At 41.1% G+C, this 18,609-nt stretch overlaps 1 protein-coding gene across 2 annotated transcripts in view; it reads left to right on the top strand.

Moving 5' to 3' along the window:
• LOC113591157 (myelin basic protein-like) overlaps positions 1 to 18,609 on the top strand; it is a 25,737-nt gene continuing 7,128 nt past the window's right edge. The window contains exons 1-3 of one of the 2 annotated variants that reach the window (XM_081723459.1): positions 1 to 159; positions 5,946 to 6,004; positions 13,109 to 13,169. In XM_081723459.1, coding sequence (XP_081579585.1) covers positions 5,960 to 6,004; positions 13,109 to 13,169 — 106 coding nt within the window. In that variant the 5' untranslated portion in view covers positions 1 to 159; positions 5,946 to 5,959. The remainder of the gene's footprint in view (positions 160 to 5,945; positions 6,005 to 13,108; positions 13,170 to 18,609) is intronic. The other variant, XM_035528298.2, reaches the window with a different exon arrangement.

The following is an 18,609-nucleotide window of genomic DNA, read 5'->3' on the forward strand; positions in this document are numbered from 1 at the left end:
ATACACACATGCTCTCACAGAGACGAAGATCCTAGAAACCAAAAAGAACCATTATAAAGCGAGTAGGCTATTAAGTGTTAGTGCGAAAAAAGAATAGCCAATATCCCGCACGGTGAAACCGTGGATGCATTTGATCAGCTAGTCCAAACGCAGAAAGGGGTACGTATGTTTTTACTGAAATGACCTTTTTTCGTTACATTAGCCTACATTATGGGTATGTCATTGGCTTTGTTCCGTATTTATTTGTGCTTTTTATTTGTCAGTATGTCATGCGATCGCTTAAACTGTTCGCAACATGATGCCTGTTCTGGTTTCCTCGTTTGATAACAAACATTGGTGTCGTTAAGACGACGAAGCTTGCACCGTATGGCCGCTGTATATAACATATTAAACGTCTTTGGGAAAATACTTACAAATACGATTAACGAGGGCTTCATACATTGTTTATTCAAGCTGCAGACTGCTTTACACGCTATTCTCCAGTGTAGTAGATGCTCTATGCGCACAACATATCAAGGCCAGAGCCTAGCGTCGCTATCCTGATTTCTTTCTAGTTTGCCAGAGGAAAAATTCCCTGAATTAGGGGTTGCAACATTGTCACAACTTCCGGTGCATGACACAACGATAGCCACGTCCATAAATTACTCTAACTCTAGTATGGAATAGAATGTCATACAATTAGTGTTTTAAAAGATAAAAGCTCGTTTTCAGCAACGGTTTAGCCCAGACGCAACACTGAATTTCCAATATTATAACGAATAATTTGCAGGTATGCTGCCCAACATTTGAGCAATTCTGTGTATGAGAACTAGCAACATTGTTGGATATTTTATTCAAGATATGGGAATCTGCTGCTAAGCCTGTGACCATACGCCTTAAAGGCCTTGTGCATGGATGGTCCACGGCTCCTGGTTAGCTCAGCTGTGTTGTGTTAGCTGCTTATTAAAGAAGTTGAGTTTACTTGCATTGATCGCTCTGTGTGATTAGTGTGACTCCTAGGAATGTTTACATTTGTATATTTGTTTAGACACAGTTGGAAAAATTAAATGAATGAGCAATGGTTACTGAGGTTAAGGTCAGGGTAAGGTGTAGGTATATCTAAGTGGAACATCTCATAAAGAGGTAGTTCACGCTGCTTCTCACGTACAAAGCTTTCACTTCTGCCCCAGTGTTTCCTGTTTGTTACTTTATCCAGGTATGTCAATTACAGCAAGCTGCTAACAGCATAGGGCTATGCTAGTTTCCCATATACTAAATTGAACTAGGCCCCAGGTGGCTGCATTGGTGTACTGAATGGTGCTAAGGCGTGAAAGGTGCTCCAGAGCTTCACACACACATAAAGTGACAAAAAAGCTCTAAAAATGTACACTCTTGATATTCCAGCCATTCTTTTAAAATTAATCTGAGGAAGACAGTGATGTTTAATTTCTTTCCAGTGTTTTTGTGTTTAGTCCTGCGCAGAGTGGATTTTGTCACACAGCAGGTATGCATTCTCTATATAACAGGCAAATAAAACATTTATAAGTTAATTTAGAATCATTCATAGCACAACTTCACTACAACTTTAGCTCTGAGGAGTACTACTGTTCTCTCAACATGTTTTTCAAAACAGTCAGTAAAACCCATCCTAGGTCATGGATGTTTTTGGTAGAATATCTAAACATGTATGTGACTATACTGTGAGTTTCCTTTTTTTTTGGAAAAGGGGATTTATCAGGGTTTTTTTTTTCAAGATTTAAAGAGAGTGTCCCACTGGACTTTGTCTAAGCCCAGTACAAAAATTCAGAGAAGTAAGTTGCTCGGTACAAAAGCTATCAGCGGGGTTGTGGTGTGGCTGCCACATAAATCAAACACAATGTACAAGGTATTTTGTTCCCTGTTACTGTGTACAATGTACAAGGTATTTTGTTCCCTGTTACTGTGCCTTGGTGCAAGGTTGTAACCTGCAGGTTGTAAACAGTCACTCATGCTTTTTGTGGAGTGTGTGTGTATTATTCTGCTTTTTCCTCCTGTGCATATGTGTGTGAAATTGTAGTGTGTGTGTGTGTGTGTAATTTAGAGTTTGTGTTTGTGTGTGTATAATCCTGATGCAGCTGTGTGTTGTTGACCAGATGTTGAGTAGGCTCTATGTTTGTCGGCCCACTTATCAAGAGGAGCTGCTCTCTGTACGAATGCCACAGCTATGTGTTTAATTGTGGTGGCTGTATGATTGTTGAGTGGTGTGTTTGTTTTCCCAGCTCTGTGTGTGTGTGTGTGTGTGCACGCATGTGTGTACATTGTGTAACTTTTCTCTATTGACATGAAGTGTTATATGTTTTTTTTATGTTATTTATTTAGTTATTTATTTGTGTTGTTAAATCACTACACAGTCATGAAAGACTGGTAAATAATATATTGTTTGCATTTGTCCTATGCCATATATAGTGTACAAGCCATATATATGAGGCTTACATGTGACTATTGTATAGTGTCCAGTTTAATGGGAGTTTCCATTATTCTGTATGTGATGAGAGCTTGTTCTTTGTGAAAAAGGGAAGATATGAAACATTTGTATTTAATGAAGTGTCACTTAATGAAGTGTTAATTAAATGAAGTGTCACTGTTTCAGTGCATCATATTGCATGTCAGACTTGTCCTGGGCTGTGTGTATGAACTCTTAGTTACCTGGTGCACCAAACCCGAGGACTCAGGAGTGTTAATATGTCATTACATAAACATAAAGCAATTGTGTGTTCAGTGCTAAGCTTTTGCGCATATCTCATCTCAGATCTCATGCTGATCTTATGCAGAGTATTGCTTTTCACAAGGACACAGCATGCATGGAGTGATGGTGGAGGGTCATTAAAGGCTGTCTGACGTATTTTTGTCTTTTGCTTTACAAGATATGGAAATGTTTGATTTTGATTTTGCCCGGGCGTTAGTGAAGGAGATGGCACCATCAGAGTTCTGGTAGGATGCAGGACCATACTGCTGTGTACAGGGTGAAGTTAGCACACAGCAGGATCTGGCTTAAACAGCTGTCGGTCTGGAGCGATATCTGTAAATAGGCTATGAACATGGGCTTTGTTGTGTGGTGTATTATAAGTATCCAGCTTTTTTGTGCAGGGTGTCTATGAGCCTCTCTTGGTTGTTTTTATAAATTAAAAAAAAAGGAAAAAAAGAAAAAAGCAACCCTAGAAAGTAGTTAATTAAAGTTCTGAACAGAATGAATAGTGACAGACAGACATTGTTTGCTCAGGCAAAAGGGAAACAGTGATTCTAATAGCACTTTTTGTAGATGGTACAGTGATTCTGTGATTCAGTGATTCTGACAGGTTGATTCCTGTACTCTTAGACAAAACTTGCAAGACTATTCCACATTGAGCAAGGCCGTTCCACCTGGAGCAAGGCCGTTCCACCTGGAGCAAGGCCGTTCCACCAGGAGCAAGGCCGTTCCACCAGGAGCAAGGCTATTTCTCCAGGAGTTGTTCCAGCAGCAAAAAGTATACTCAGTGCTTTTATGGACATATAATGGACAGCTAATATGGCTCTTGTCTTAAAACAATGCAACAATGCCTAGAGCTAACAGGCATTGTTCATTACCTCTCAAACAGTGTGTGTGTGTGTATGAATGAGTGTGTACGCAGGCACGTGTGGATATATGTGCAAATGCGTTTGTGTGTCTGCCTGTTCACTGATTTATCAGTCTGCATATTAGAACATGCAGAAACTTGCAGTCTGTATGGCTGAGCTGCGGCTGCTGCCTGCAGGATTTTGCTTGTCTTGTGCGTTGGACATCTTGCTCTACTGCCACATAAGGTGTGGCAAAGCCTGGGGGAGCAAGGAGTGAGAAGCTCACTGCCTTCTTTAATGAAAAGCAAATGTTTGTACAAGTGTTTGTGCTGTTTGTAAACTCCCCCCCCCCCCCCCCCCCCACACACACAAACTTTGCATTGAGCCCAGTTTGATGGATTGTCTGTTGGAAGCACAACAGCTGGAGGTATCTGGTAAAATAAGATGAGCTCATGTATGGCAACATAAAATTCTTATAAGGGGCACCTTTACTCGTCTGTATTTCTTCTCCATTTCTTAATCACAGATGCTTTTGAACTGTGAAAGAAAAGAGGCCTAAACAGCATCCTTCCACATCCCTGTTGACTCTCCTGATTTTTAATCAGTTACTCATAATGGAATATGCCATATAAACCTTTCTGATGGAATTCATCATTCCTACGTGTCTTTTTTGTCCATTTGCCCTGGAGGTGCATGTGCTGGGCAGTTTGTGTGTGAGGAGTATGCTGAGAGGCTGTTCAGGCTGCCCCACCACATCTACCCTGAGTGAACTTCCCCATCGTGTCTGACCTGAGATTGTACACACTCGTAATAACTATTAATTAACAGCATTTTAGATTTTAGATAACTAAAATCTAAAACAGGTTTAGATAACACTACTAAAATAGGTTTTATTTGTTTAATTACTTTTGATTGTTTACACTCATTACATATCTGAGATTTTTAGCTAGATGTTTTTATGAGGGCTTTTATTCTAAGAAGGTGGCATCTTAAATGAGAAATGTGAATGCAGGTGGCAGTGGTTATTTGGCTTGCTCCTTTAGCCTGGACAGGTGATCTGTGTTCAGCGTTTGCAGTCGTTAGGTTGTAGTCACGTGGGAGACATGGGTGTGTCAGTGTGTGATGACAGTAGATCAAAAGAGGAGTCAAAGAGTCTCTGACAGCAGCTGACCGGTCTCCAGTTTATTCTCGATAGAATTGTTTTACAGGTTTCATGTTACGATGAAGGACCCGGATCCTCCAGGTGCTGTGCTTGGCTCGCTCTCATTTACGTTCCTATTCCTCCTTTATACTTTTTTGTGCATTTGTGAATTACAGATAGCAGATTGAACAACATACAGCAGATCAACCAAAAAACTCCACATGACCTTTTTCAAGTTAATTCACCCACAGTTGAATAGTGTCAATTGTCACTGATCCACTGAATAGAAATATGCAGTGATTTCATAGTGTAATATTCAGTATAATTAAAGACTAAATATCACCTACAACATATGACTCTTGAATGCCCTGTTAGGAACCCAGTATTATAATCAGATTATAATACAGTCATGTTAGTTTTAGTGTGCTTAGAAACTCATCTGTAAGAGCAGTAGCAGCTGAAACTGAGATTCCAAGGTGGCTGATTCTCATGCACATGGGCCATTCTGAAGATGTATTTAGGGTTGTGGGTGTATTTTGGGCTGTTATTTTTGGCTGTTAGTGTGTGTGGCTGATATAGCTTGTTCAGTGTGTACTGAAGATGGTGACACACACTCAGTGGATCAAGATCACTCTCAGGTAGATAAACTAAGTATGACCAAAGTAAGTAAATAGAGAGAGAGAGAGAGAGAGAGAGAGAGAGAGAGAGAGAGAGAGAGTGTGTGTGTGTGTGTGTGTGTGTGTGTGTGTGTGTGTGTGTGTGTGTGTGTGTGTGTGTGTGTGTGTGTGTGTGAGTGAGTGAGTGTGCTTTTGCTAGAGGATGTGGCAGACTGTGTTTCTTGGTCAACCCTTGCTCTGCAGAATCTCCAACTTTGCAGTCACTGTTTAAGCATCAGGTAAATTGCAGCTGTGCAGTTCATAGAGATCCGTTACATCAGGGGGTGTGTGACAGACAAACAGGCGTTTGTTGGGAGAGTTTTGTCAATTCAATGCAGGTTATAAATTTGTCAGTGTGGGATGAACCAGGATGGGTGTGGTTTTAGCTGCCTGGTTATGTAGGTATAATGTTGGCTGCCTGGTGTTATGTTTAAAGCCTTCCTTAGTTTCCTCTCCCTGTCCCACACTCACGCCTGTCATTTCCTTTCCCCCTTTTCTTTAACTGTTAGTAAGGTACTGTTCCAGGTTGTAATACTCTGTGCCTCATGCTCTGTGTGTGTGTGTGTGTGTGTGTGTGTGTGTGTTAAAATCTGCAGTTGCTGTTGGTAGCATGGGGCAGCACCTGGGAAAACGTGAGGCACTGCCTGAGACTAAGGTACGTCACATTATTATTATTTTATGTTTTGTTTTATTCTTTTATTACACACACAGGCACATTGTATATATTTATACATGCACATATACATGCGCAACATGCACATCAAATAATTTAATGATAGTTTAACAGGTGACTTCCCTTTCTGTGTATCAACTTCGTCACACAAGTGACCACTTGCAAGACAGACAAGGAAGGAGGAGAAGAGGAGTTTGGGAGAAAGAGGGGAGGAGGGGATAGTGTGCGAAGGAGGGGAGGAGAGTATGAAGAGGAGGGCATAGTGGGAGAAGATAGTTCGTAGCGGACGGTTCAACAGAAATACCCTTGCCCTTGGCAAGAATGGTGAATTGAGTCCAAACATTTTTTGCATGTTTAGTTTTCTTCAAAGTATTGGAACAGAATCATTATCCTACCCTAAAAAATGTAATGCATTAACGTGTCTAACCAAATAAAACCCCTTGTGAATGTAGCAAAAATATTTAAGTATCTGTCACTACTGTTCATGCTTACACACTGCCATTTTTTCAGTTCTACAACCCTCACTGCTCACCCCAACAGGTTATCTAGCAAACATCACTTGAGCTGATAGAATAATACTGCCCTTTAAGGCCCTTGAGAAGGGGAAACAGTCATGATAACACCAGAACAGCAAAAGCAGAATTTCACTGGCTTGGTAGTGGAGTGCACTAGAGAGGATCTTACAGATCTGTCCTGAAAGGACCAACACAGTAGAAATATCATTGATCATAAGGGGAAGATTTATTAGCCTCATGCTGACGTTTGTGAAGGGTCACTCTCTGGAGTTTTTGTGCATTGGATTAATGTGTAACTCCTGTACTAGTCACATTCAAGGGTGCTACATACAAGGGTGTGTTTCCACTGTCATGGTTTTCTGTGGCTTAATGCCCGTAAAAAATGAAATCCATATTTCATAGTGGCATCTAGCTCTCATCTGTGGCAGGTCAGTGACTCTGGAGGATTACTGAGTTATTACTGAAATAATTACTGAGGGTTATTATGGAGGGTGTGAAAAGTTAGAATGGTACTGCTTCTTCTGAATGACCTCTCCATGTAGCTCCATGTCATAATGAACATTGAAAACGTTCCTTAAGTGCTTTTTAAACATAGAGTGGAGTTGGCCTGCCTCTGCTGAAACCTGGCAATATGTATCTGTCTTTCTCTCTCTCGGGTTCTTTTGCTTCCTCTGGTTTTATCGTTTGGAGCAAATCCAGATCACGGACTGCCCATTCATCCAGGTGCCTTATCGACGACTCCAGCCTGAGACAATCTGCGTTGCCAGGCAGTGTGTTATTAGCCGAAAGTGGGGAGGAGACTGTGCATGCTTGTTTCCTGCAGACTGACCCAGGTCTCGTTGAGCCGTGCTTCAGCAGATCCGGGAAGCTTGGTCAGCATGGAAGGAGCAGGGCGGGTGGTGTGGGCATGGCTCTGTGCTTAGGGCTTTTCACACCCTCTACGCTCTCTGCCTGCCCGCAGGAAGGGACAAACCACCTGGTCAGAAGGGCTCCTGAGGGCCGATAACAAAGCCCTTGCCTTTCCTGCGTGATAACCACAGCGACAGTGATGCTAAATACAGCTAGTGCTTGTTAAGCATGGACTGCACTGTTGTTTTAGACCTCTTACATCCAGAAAATTCCTTCACCAGTTCCTTTATTAGAACCCCCTACTTTATACCTACCTTAACTGGCCACTCTATTACATTTTCCCATCTTTACAGGCATCTAATAGTAGTGCTTTAGCTCTTCTTTTTTCCAGTGTTTTGCTTCATGTTTTGCTACCTTGTTCAGTACTGGTGGTTTGTTCTTTTGTTTTTGTTTCTGTTCTGAGATACTGTGGAAATCTTTTCACTATTTTCACTACCTCCCTCTCTCTGTGTCTTTCTCTCCCTTATATATATATATATATATATATATATATATATATATATATATATATATATATATATATATATATATATATATATATATATATATATGAGAGAGAGAGAAAAAGGCTATGAATTATGATTGCTAATGAGCAGGTAGATACCAGCTGTTGACTGAAAACACATTGTACAAGAGTTTAGAGCTGTGTAACAGTCTTCAATCATGGCTACCAGCTTGCCAAGGATGAGCTAAACTCCACCCCATGACTGGAAATGCTGAGAACTTTTAAATGGAGATGTGTAGACTAACACAAAATGAGTAATCCAGATACTCATTCAGAACTGAGTAACGCAGAAAGAGTTCACTGGAGAGTCAAAAAGACAGTCAAAGAGTTAATCAAAGTTTCAGTGAGAGCAGAGGTTAGAGGGCTAGTCATAGAGGTTTTTTTTCTCTTTGGTAATTGCTAATCAGGAAGTATTCCTTTATTGGTTTCTTTGGAGTGGGTTGGTGAAGCGTCTCTCTCTCTTTCTCTTTCTCTCTCTCTCTCGAACACACACACACACACACACACACACACACACACACACACACACACACACACACACACACACACACACACACACACCCAACCAACCAACCAACCAACCAACCTGCTGAACTGACTATTTGCCTAAAAGACACAGGCTGCAGCTATACTCCTTCTGGACTACAGTGCAGATGTCTCAGTAAAGCACAGGCTGCGGTTTGCTTTGTTGCCATGGATACCTAATGACGCTTCTATGATTAAGCTGGCTTTAACCAGTATATAAACGCACACACAAAGTGTGTTTCATAATCATGACGTGTGGGGTGGAAAAAAGCTGCTTGTGAGTCACTGTGTCATGACAAGCAGTGCAACTCACTTACAACCGGTGAACATTCATAGACTGCAGTATGACACACTAATGCTAATAACACACTTCTCTTACACTACAGTTGGGACTGTTTAATATAACTGTGGTAGTATTACATTATTTTAGACTTGCCAGTCTAAAAGAGGTGAAAGAAGTGAGTTAGTCTGAGCATTTTACAGAACAAGTTTTTTGTTTGTTTATTTGTCTGTTTTCGCCACACTTATTGGTACGAGCAATTGAACAGCAAGGCTTTAGAGTGGGAGGAGTGCAGCTGATCTGCTGTTTCTGGCAGTGTTCAGCGTGGGGTGGCTTCTCTCTGCTTCAGCTCCTTGGTGAGAGCTGGATTATGATGGCAGTTTATTGAGGTTTATGATACCAGTGACCTCTAAAAGAAGAGTGACCTCATAAATATTCTCCAGTGGTAATGTTTCCTTCTCTCAGGACGTCAGGACTCAATGATCCTGATTAAAAGATGTCCTGCATGCTCAACTGCAAATACGGGCTGTAATTGAACAAGAAAAGGATACACTTCTCTCTCTCACTCTCACTCTTTCTCACTTAGTCTCACTGCATCTGATCTCGTAGGTGATGACTCGCACATCAGCATTTGGTCCTGGTTGTTCCCAGCATTTTAATCACATTGAGTAATTGCTTTTCCATGTTCACTCTGCGTCCTGAAATGGAGAAAGAAGCAGAACCATGAAAATATTCTTCCAGTGACAAAATCTGAGCTCATGATTAGGTTGAGAGAGACAAAGAGAGAGACACAGAGAGAGAGACACAGAGGGAAATGTGTATGGGAGAGAGAAAAACCAGCATGAGAGGAAAATGGAGAGAGTATTGAAAGTGATGGAGAGAAAGATAGTGAGAGAAGCAGCCAGATACCACTGATGGGGGCTCTATAATTCTACATCATTAGATTATTCAAGTCAAGCCCAGATGGCTTTATTAGCTGTGCAAAATAAAATATTGCCAAAAAAAAAAAGTTTACATTTTAACTTAATAATAATAATAATAATAGCACTTAACAATAATAATCTTAACAGGTCATTAAGACAGTAACAAGAAACTATTTAATATGTAAACATATTTAGCAAAGAGGACTTGGGGGTTGGTAGACGTATAGGGGTTGGTGCGTGTGTGTGTGTGTGTGTGTGTGTGTGTGTGTGTGTGTGTGTGTGTGTGCGTGTGCGTGTGTGTGCGTGTGTGTGTGCACGCAGGGGTGATTTAGCTGTGAAAAGTAGGAATGAGGTAACTATCTCTCTCTCTGAAGCAATGACATGTTACTGCATATCTGAGGCAATGGCATGTTGCAGCAAGGGTTGATGTATGCCCTGCTTCAAGAAAGATTTGTAATTTTTCTTGTTTGGTCATATTATTATTATTATTCAAAATTTGGGATTATGTTATGTATTTTTAATGCAAAGTTTTGTGACCAGACAGATGTTTACAGAGTGTAGTAAATTGTTTAATTACAAAAAGGTCAGAGTAGAGTAGTCAGGGCACAGAACAACCACGATAACACTAGACAGTAAAACCTAATGGAAGTCTGAGTCATAGTCAAAAAACAGTCCAAACATACCAAAAAACAGAAAGTAAAAGATAACCAGGCAAACCAAAAACAAAGAGCAATACAAAAGACAAATGCCAAAATCCAGATAACTCATTCGTGAACAAAAAAGAAGATTCAGTAAAATGCTCAGTAGGCACTGGAAAAAACAGTGACAATACTTTGCAAAAAACTAAACTAACCAGAGTCTTTATAGGATTTTGGAAATGATCTAGAATAGAATTAGAATTCAGTAGGAGATGATCTGCTGAAGGTGTCCTGACAGGCCAGTGGTAAATGACAGGTTGCTTGGGTGTTCTGGGAGTTGGAGTTGGTAGTTATAGTTCTGTGTGGAGTCGTGTCAAAAAATGTCTCATGGGTTTTAACATTTTTCACAGTAAAGAGAAAGTGCATCTCTGTCTCAGCCTCATCTGTTATGCAGCGACTACATTTCCTATGCTCTTTTGGCAGCCAGGTCTTTCTGCACCTCCTTTTTATAGAGCTAGACTGTGGCTGCTGAGTGTACTTGGTTAGAATCTGTCTCTGCTTTGTATCTCTGACAGTAAAGATATACTCTGCTAATTCATACTCTGTTTAGGGCCCCAGAAGACTCTAATTTACTTTGAAATTTAGTTGTTTTTATTTTTGCTTTATAATCTGATGTAGGTAAAGTGCTGGTGAGAAGCTGGTCCGTTAATAGTTGTTACAGGGTTAGTGAGCTGCAAAACCAGCTGACTAAGGACTGTTGTTAAGGTTCAGTTCTTGAGTCTGTAGCACCTTAAAAAGTGTTTCTCTGGGACATTTTCCTTTGGGTTTTTAGCATTATTATGCAAAATTCTGCATGCAGGGTTTCTATTGGATATTTGTCCTATCTTATGCAGCTATGATGACCGAGTTAACTTCATACTCATGTCCGTATAGCTCTATGGGCACTATCAAATAATCTGGACCAAATTGAAATGGTTATATCAGTGTTGCAGAAGCTCTTTTTATTGCATATAGTGCTATATGAGCCTTTTCCTTTAGTGCCTTGCTGAAACTCCCCGATGCAGTAACGAGGCTGCAGTAAGTGGACTGCATCGGGTGCTCTAAGGTGCTGCTGCATAGAGTGAACTGCTGTTTTGTGTTGCAAGCATCTGGGTTTCATTTGGAAAGTTATTTGTGTCTTTTTTGCTTTACTGCTAGGGCCCAGTTCTGGCAGTAGTTGTGCAGGAGGTCCAGATGCTGCTGTAACATTTGTGGTGGCTGCACCAGGTCATCTGCATGGAGCAAGAATTTTAACTTCCCTGTCTTGTAGTATGAGTCCAGCTGGACTGCTAACTAGTTGGATGTAAATGTTGAACAGTGCTGGACTAAGGCTGCACCCTTTCTCACTCCTCCTCTTTTCTGGGTGAAGAACTCTGTACGTTTGTTCCCAGTTTTTACCCCACATTTGTTTCCCAAATACACAGATTTAATAACACCATAGGCTTTACCCCGATAACACTTTGTGAAAGTTTATAATATAATGCCTTGTGCCAAATAGAATCAAATGCATTTATTAAATCAAGAAATCAACTATTCATTATAATTCTAAAGCAAAGTCTGTTAAAATATTCCTAACCTTTGATGGTGCTGCCAGGCAAACAAAATACTTTCCCTTTTTGTAACGGCTCAGTTCACCAAATTCAGTCCTGGATGTTCAAGCAGATTTATTATATTTTGAGGCTGCATGAATGAATGCTTGTTGATCACTGTGTTTTTCTCACCCCCCATCCCATCCTTAAGGGTCAGTCACATATCCATTAGTTCTTATCAGGAGTGTTTGCAACAGCTGTGATTATATGTTTGTGTGTGTGTTCTTCAGAGAGAGACACTTGTGTGGCTGTGTGCAGTTGGATTTGACCGACTGTGCGGTAGTGTCTGCCATGCCTACGTATTAAGCCATTGGCCAGTCTGAGCTAGCCAGCTAAAGGCTAATTGTATTCTGATTTTCCTCTAGCCAGTCACTCAGGTGGTGTCAGACCATGACTATTACTAGGCAAGCACAGAATATATGAGGAATGTAGCTCTGTGTGATTTGAGTTTATTATTAAGCACTTAGAACCTACACCCTTGTGAATTATGTAAGTTGAAAAGACCCAGAGTGCAGTTGTTCTTTATACTTCTATAATTGTCTTAGTGGAATCAACTCAGGTCATGTTTTTATCAGACTAAATTTTTTAGAATTATTAGAAGCACACTAAATGGTAGGCATCTCTCCATCTGAACCCTATCTCTCTGAACCCACGATTGAGTGATTGAAGGCACGTGGCAGCAGTGTCCAGATGAGGGAGCTTGTGAAGGGCACTAGTGAACTGTGCTGCTGGAGTGTGGAAACAGAGCTGAGCGTGAGGGTGGAAGATGGATGAAAATGGTTCAGAAACTTGATTGGTCCTATTATGGTTAGTGATGTAAGCTTATCATTAGACCTATACTACACCTAGACCGACACACTGCTTTTGCTCGAGCTGACCAGTTAACACAGGTACCCCACTAAACTCTGTCCTGGAGTAACTGAGGCACAGTTATCCTTTCCAGTGTCACCTAAAACCCTTTTCCTGGTAGATCCTTCCTGGTAGATCCTAATTTTTTCTGAAAGGACAATTTCTGGCATTTTATTTTGCTCTTATGCAGTGTGGTATGTGTGATAATGCATGAAACATGTCAAACACATTTAATCTCTACTTATAAGCACCCCTTACACAGACTGTTTCCATGGCAGCTAACAACATCTTGGTTTATGTGTTTTCTTCTCTAGGCTTTGTCAGAACCAGCGCACTCCACGTCAGACGCCACAGAGTCGCAAGATGACGTCTTCGGTAAGACGAGGCCTTTTGTTTTGTTGTGCTTTGTTTTTCAGGCAGCGATGTGCAGTCTAACGAACACTCAAGGCTGGAGCATCGTCAGAGAGTGCTCATAATGGCCCCAGCCCCTGATGGCAGCACGAAAGCCTTCACACCTTCTCTCCACAGTTGTAGAGTTTCGCTGCTCCTCTCTGCTCAGAGAACAAAGTGGAGCAGAATCTCAGTCACTGTGCTAAAAGCTCTTCAGCAGGATGGAAGCTTCCACTCTCTTGCTATACCTTTTTCCTTTGAAAACTCAATTTTGCTCCTCTCCAAAGATAGGACTCGAATACAGAAGAGGCAGCATGCAGTTCCGTGAGTGGACAGATGGGGGCACTGTGCTGCTCCCTGAGAACCTTACCCAGCAGCTTTCAACTGATCATCTAGGCAAACATTTTTATCACACAGGATGAGCCAGATAACTTGGGCTTAAAGGTGTCACTAGAGCAGCCCGTGGCAGTTCAGGCAGCATAAATAACACAGCATCTTAGACCATCACCAGTGAGAGCTGAATCTGGTGCTGAACCAAATCTGAGAAAAGAGGCCAGTCTGGTGTTTTAAAGCAGTTATTTCATTATGTATGAAATTCCGTTGGTTCATTTAATTGACTGGCAGATTTACATTAGAACAGTTAACACATCAGTCAAATCAAATAACAAGTCAGTCCTTGGAAACAGTGTAGTAAGCACAGCTTCAGAGTGCACACACCCCCACACACCATACATGCGATGGAAAACGGGGCAGCTCACATTAAGGTTTGTAGTTGGATGTGGTTGCTATGAGCACCAAATCAATAGAAAAGCCATTTTCACAGAGACTCTCATAGGTCCTCTTTACACAGTGGAGTGGAGAGAGAGAGAGAGAGAGAGAGAGAGAGAGAGAAAGAGAAAGAGAAAGAAAGAAAGACCCAACAGGCAGAATTTGTGCTTGTTGGTGTGAATGTGTGCGTGTGTATAATGTTTGACCCTCATACCTATACCTAACTATAGTGAACTCTCAAAGGAAGGGCCATGATGTAATGAAACGCTTGTGTTTCCACTCGGCACTAGAACCTTTCCCTAGCCACTCCCCCCCCCCCCAGCCTGCGGTGCTGGGAGCCACTTAGGCGGTTGCTGGTAATGGAGTGGATGTGGTAGAGATGGATGTGGCAGTGCTGAGATGGGTGTGTGTATTCTGCTAACGTCAGGTCTGTTTGATAAGTCCTCCAGCCGGCCGACTTCTTGCTGTGTATTTGCTTGTGTTTGTCGGCTTTGAGCAAACACTGTCATCAGAACAGCCTTTAAATGCCATATTAAACAGCCATTAGTAGCACAGGACAGAGAGGCTCTCAGATTGGTATACAGACTGTGGCTCCACCACACTGTAGAGCCCTGACTAACACACTGCGTAACACACTGCACAGTCTCCTGCAGAGGGAGAACAGGCTAACATTAGTTATTTCCTGCACAGTCTTCTGTGCAGAGAGAACAGGCTAACATTAGCTGTTTCCTGCAGAGAGAGAACTGGCTAACGTTATTTTTTTTCCTGCTCTTTTCAGGGTGCAAATGTCCTCTGTAAGGTCTTTATTATGTTCATAATTAATAAGAAAGGGATAAGATGTCAAATGTGCAGAAATGCAGGAATCGGGGCTTTTTCTTTTTTTAGGAAACAAATATACCTGTAATTAATCCATACACACACATACACACATACAAACACAGACCCAAACTCACCCATAAACATACACACAGACCCAAACTCACCCCCCCCCCCCACACAAACACACACACACCCACCCACCCACCCACACCCCTAGCCCATCTGTTTCAACCAATCATGGTCTTATTACCAGGTTCAAGTTTGTTAGATTAAGGTTGGAACTAAACTCTGCAGGTGGGTTACTGTGCAGTAACAGGGATAATACTATAGGTGAAGGTCTCTGGATACTGAAGGAAATATATTTCAGAATTTTTCTTGGTATGAAAGATGTCTAGGGAGGTATGCACAGACATGCAAATAATTTATTTTAATCACATTTCATTGTTATGGTTAAGGTACTGGACTAATAATCAGAAGGTTGCCACTTCAAGCATGACCACTGCCAAGTTGCAGCTGTTGGGCCCTCGAGCAAGGCCCTTAACCCTCAATTGTTTAAGTTGTGTTCATTCAGAATTGTAAGTCGCTTTGGATAAAAGCGTCAGCTAAATGCTGTAAATGTAAATGTTATATTGTAGAAAATACGGTATAAAACAACTCCTTCAAATATTAAGTACTAATTCATTACTAATTCATTACTAATTCATTACTAATTCATATTTTCAAGCTTCCTGATATTCAAGGTCAATCTAACAATTTGTAGTTAAATTCCAGCTTGAGCCCACATATATACCATAGGGATTTTTGGAGTCAATTTATTTCTCATATTGTAAAGAACTTTTCTGGCTGTCAGGCACATGCGGTCCAGGGGGTGTGCATCACATTCGTCGCACATTGTCTCTACTCGGGAGACAGCCCCCTTGTGTTTGCACCGAACCACTGAGTGCATGCTGTGTCTGCAGCGTGCAAGGCCTCGAGATCTGTTCTTTTCTGCTATAGCCAGTGGAAGCAGCCTGAAGCGCAGGCCCTTAAGAGCAGGATGCTTAGAATGTGGATGCTTGCAAGCTAGACTGACTGGGTCTGCTTTACACTGCTTTAGGTGTATCCCCATTATTTTAGTTAATTCTGAATGAACTGAACAGACAACACTTCTCAAGTCATGATATAAGTCGTGATGTAATTGAAACATTGAAGATATACTACAATAAAAGAAATTCTTATCTGGTTGGCTCATCTTACTGAGAAAAATGCTGTTGTAGTCATCTCTATATTAGTATAATCTATAATCTCATCTCTATTTTTATTATTTATAATCTGATTTTATCTCTATACTGGTGTAATGTGAAGTCTACACTGCCTGGCCAAAAAAAAAGGTCACACACTAATATTTCGTTGCACCGCCTTTAGCTTTGATTACGGCATGCATTCGCTGTGGCATCGTTTCCACAAGCTTCTGCGATATGACAACATTTATTTCTGTCCAGAGTTGCATTAATATTTCCCCAAGATCTTGTATTGATGATGGGAGATTTGGACCACTGTCCCAAAGATTCTCAATGGGGTTCAGGTCTGGACTCTGTGGTGGCCAGTCCATGTGTGAAAATGATGTGTCATGCTCCCTAAACCATTCTTTCACAATTTGAGCCCGATGAATCCTGGTATTGTCATCTTGGAATATGCCCGTGCCATCAGGGAAGAAAAAATCCATTGATGGAATAACCTGGTTGTTCAGTATATTCATGTAGTCAGCTGACCTCATTCTTTGGGCACATAAGGTTGCTGAACCTAGACCTGACCAACTGCAGCCATCTCAGATCATAGCACTGCCCCCACAGGCTTGTACAGTAGGCACTAGGTACGATGGGTGCATCACTTCAGCTGCCTCTCTTCTTACTCTGGAACAGGGTAAATCTGGACTCATCAGACCATATGACCTACTTCCATTGCTCCAGAGTCCGATCTTTATGCTCCCTAGCAAATTGAAGCCATTTTTGCCGGTTAGCCTCACTGACAAGTGGTTTTCTTAAGGCTACACAGCTGTTTAGTCCCAATCCCGTGAGTTCCCTTCGCATTGTGCGTGTGGAAATGCTCTTACTTTCATTATTAAACATATCCCTGAGTTCTACTGTTGATTTTCTATGATTTGATTTCACCACATGTTTAAGTGATCGCTGATCACGATCATTCAAGATTTTTTCCCACCACATTTCTTCCTCGAAGATGATGTTTCCCCACTGTCCTTCCACTTTTTAATAATGCGTTGGACAGTTTTAAACCCGATTTTAGTAGTTTTAGCTTCTCCTTAGATTTTTTCCTCTGCTTGATGCATGCCAATAATTTGACCCTTCTGAAACAGATTAACATCTTTTCCACGACCACAGGATGTGTCTTTTGATGTGGTTGTTTAACAAATGAGAAGTTACTCACTGCATCAGTTAGGGTTAAATAACTTTTTGCCAGCTAAAACATAATCACCCATGCAGTAATTATCCAATGGGAGGCTCTTACCTATTTGCTTAGTTAAATCCAGGTGGTGATATTTTTTTTGGCCAGGCAGTGCATAATGCCATAATGCAAAAACCCCACAGTTTTTACTCGGTTGTTTCTTTTCATATTAATCTTTTGCTGGTGGTAAAAGCAGACAGCGCACCTGATCGACTAGTGTTCTTCTCTACCAGATGCAGAGATAGGAGAATAAACTCATCTTGAGATTCAGAGCATGTCTGTACCATCTTGATAGCTGCATAAGCACAGAATTAGCCAGTGGTGTGGACAGGTTTCTTCTTTGCCATTTTCCTTCAAGGTTGCTATCTTCCATACAAATCACCGCTGTGTTTTTTGAAGAGCTGGCTGTCCGTGGCTCACCTCAGAGAAACGCTGGTCATGCAGCACGCAGCTGACTCGTCTTCAGAGTTCCTTACCCATTTTTCCCACCTGAAGACTGATTTGTCCAACTTCCCAGCAGGCAGTTCATGTCAGCACTTCTAAAATTTCTTCTTTTTCAGTGAAGATAACTGGATTATATATATATAACTGCATATATGGTTTGAATTTAAGATAAGTGAACAATAAATTGCTGCGCTAGGTGATAGTTACCTATTTTTGCTAGATTACAATAGAACCTTGCTAGATTACAGTAGAATCCTGGCAGTACAACTGGAAAACACATCACTCACTCATCAGTTTCCAAAGAAATTCCAGATCTCTGCTGAAGATATTCCATTGCAGCTGCTTACACCCTGGGGTGTAAGTCCATCTCAGAAAAATGTAATTTAGGAAGGACTTGCATGCTGGAAACATTTTATATTTTCTTGCTACTGGCCTGAATTAAAGAAAATCAAGAAAATGTAAGCAGCCTCACATCAGCCATCAGTCATTGTTTTGCTGGCTCCTCCCATAGATAGAGTGTTTAGGATTATCTCTGATTTATATTCTAATATTCTAAAAATGACTAACTGCCCATTCTGTTAGCAGAAAAGAAAGGAGGTGTTGTTTTGGTATGTCATTATATATCTGCCTGCAGCAGCTAGGGATGGCACCCACACACACTACACACACACCACCCAAAAAAAAGCTACAGGAAATATACCATATAAAAATAACTGTTAAAATTATTTTTTTCTTTGTGTTGTATTATTATTATATTATTATATTGTATTATTATTATAGTTTGTATTATTAGTCTGTATAATTTATTACTAGGGTAAGTAAAAGACCTTATAACCATAGTAATAGGCAGTTGAAAATTGACACTTGCATTGACACTCTTACATCATTTGTGTGCGTGTGTGTGCGTGCGTGCATGCGTGTGTGTGCACGCGTGTGTGTGTGCATGTGTGTG

This window comes from Electrophorus electricus, chromosome 11 (genome assembly GCF_041902795.1).
Source record: "Electrophorus electricus isolate QZ-2024a chromosome 11, ASM4190279v1, whole genome shotgun sequence".
NCBI lineage: Eukaryota > Metazoa > Chordata > Actinopteri > Gymnotiformes > Gymnotidae > Electrophorus > Electrophorus electricus.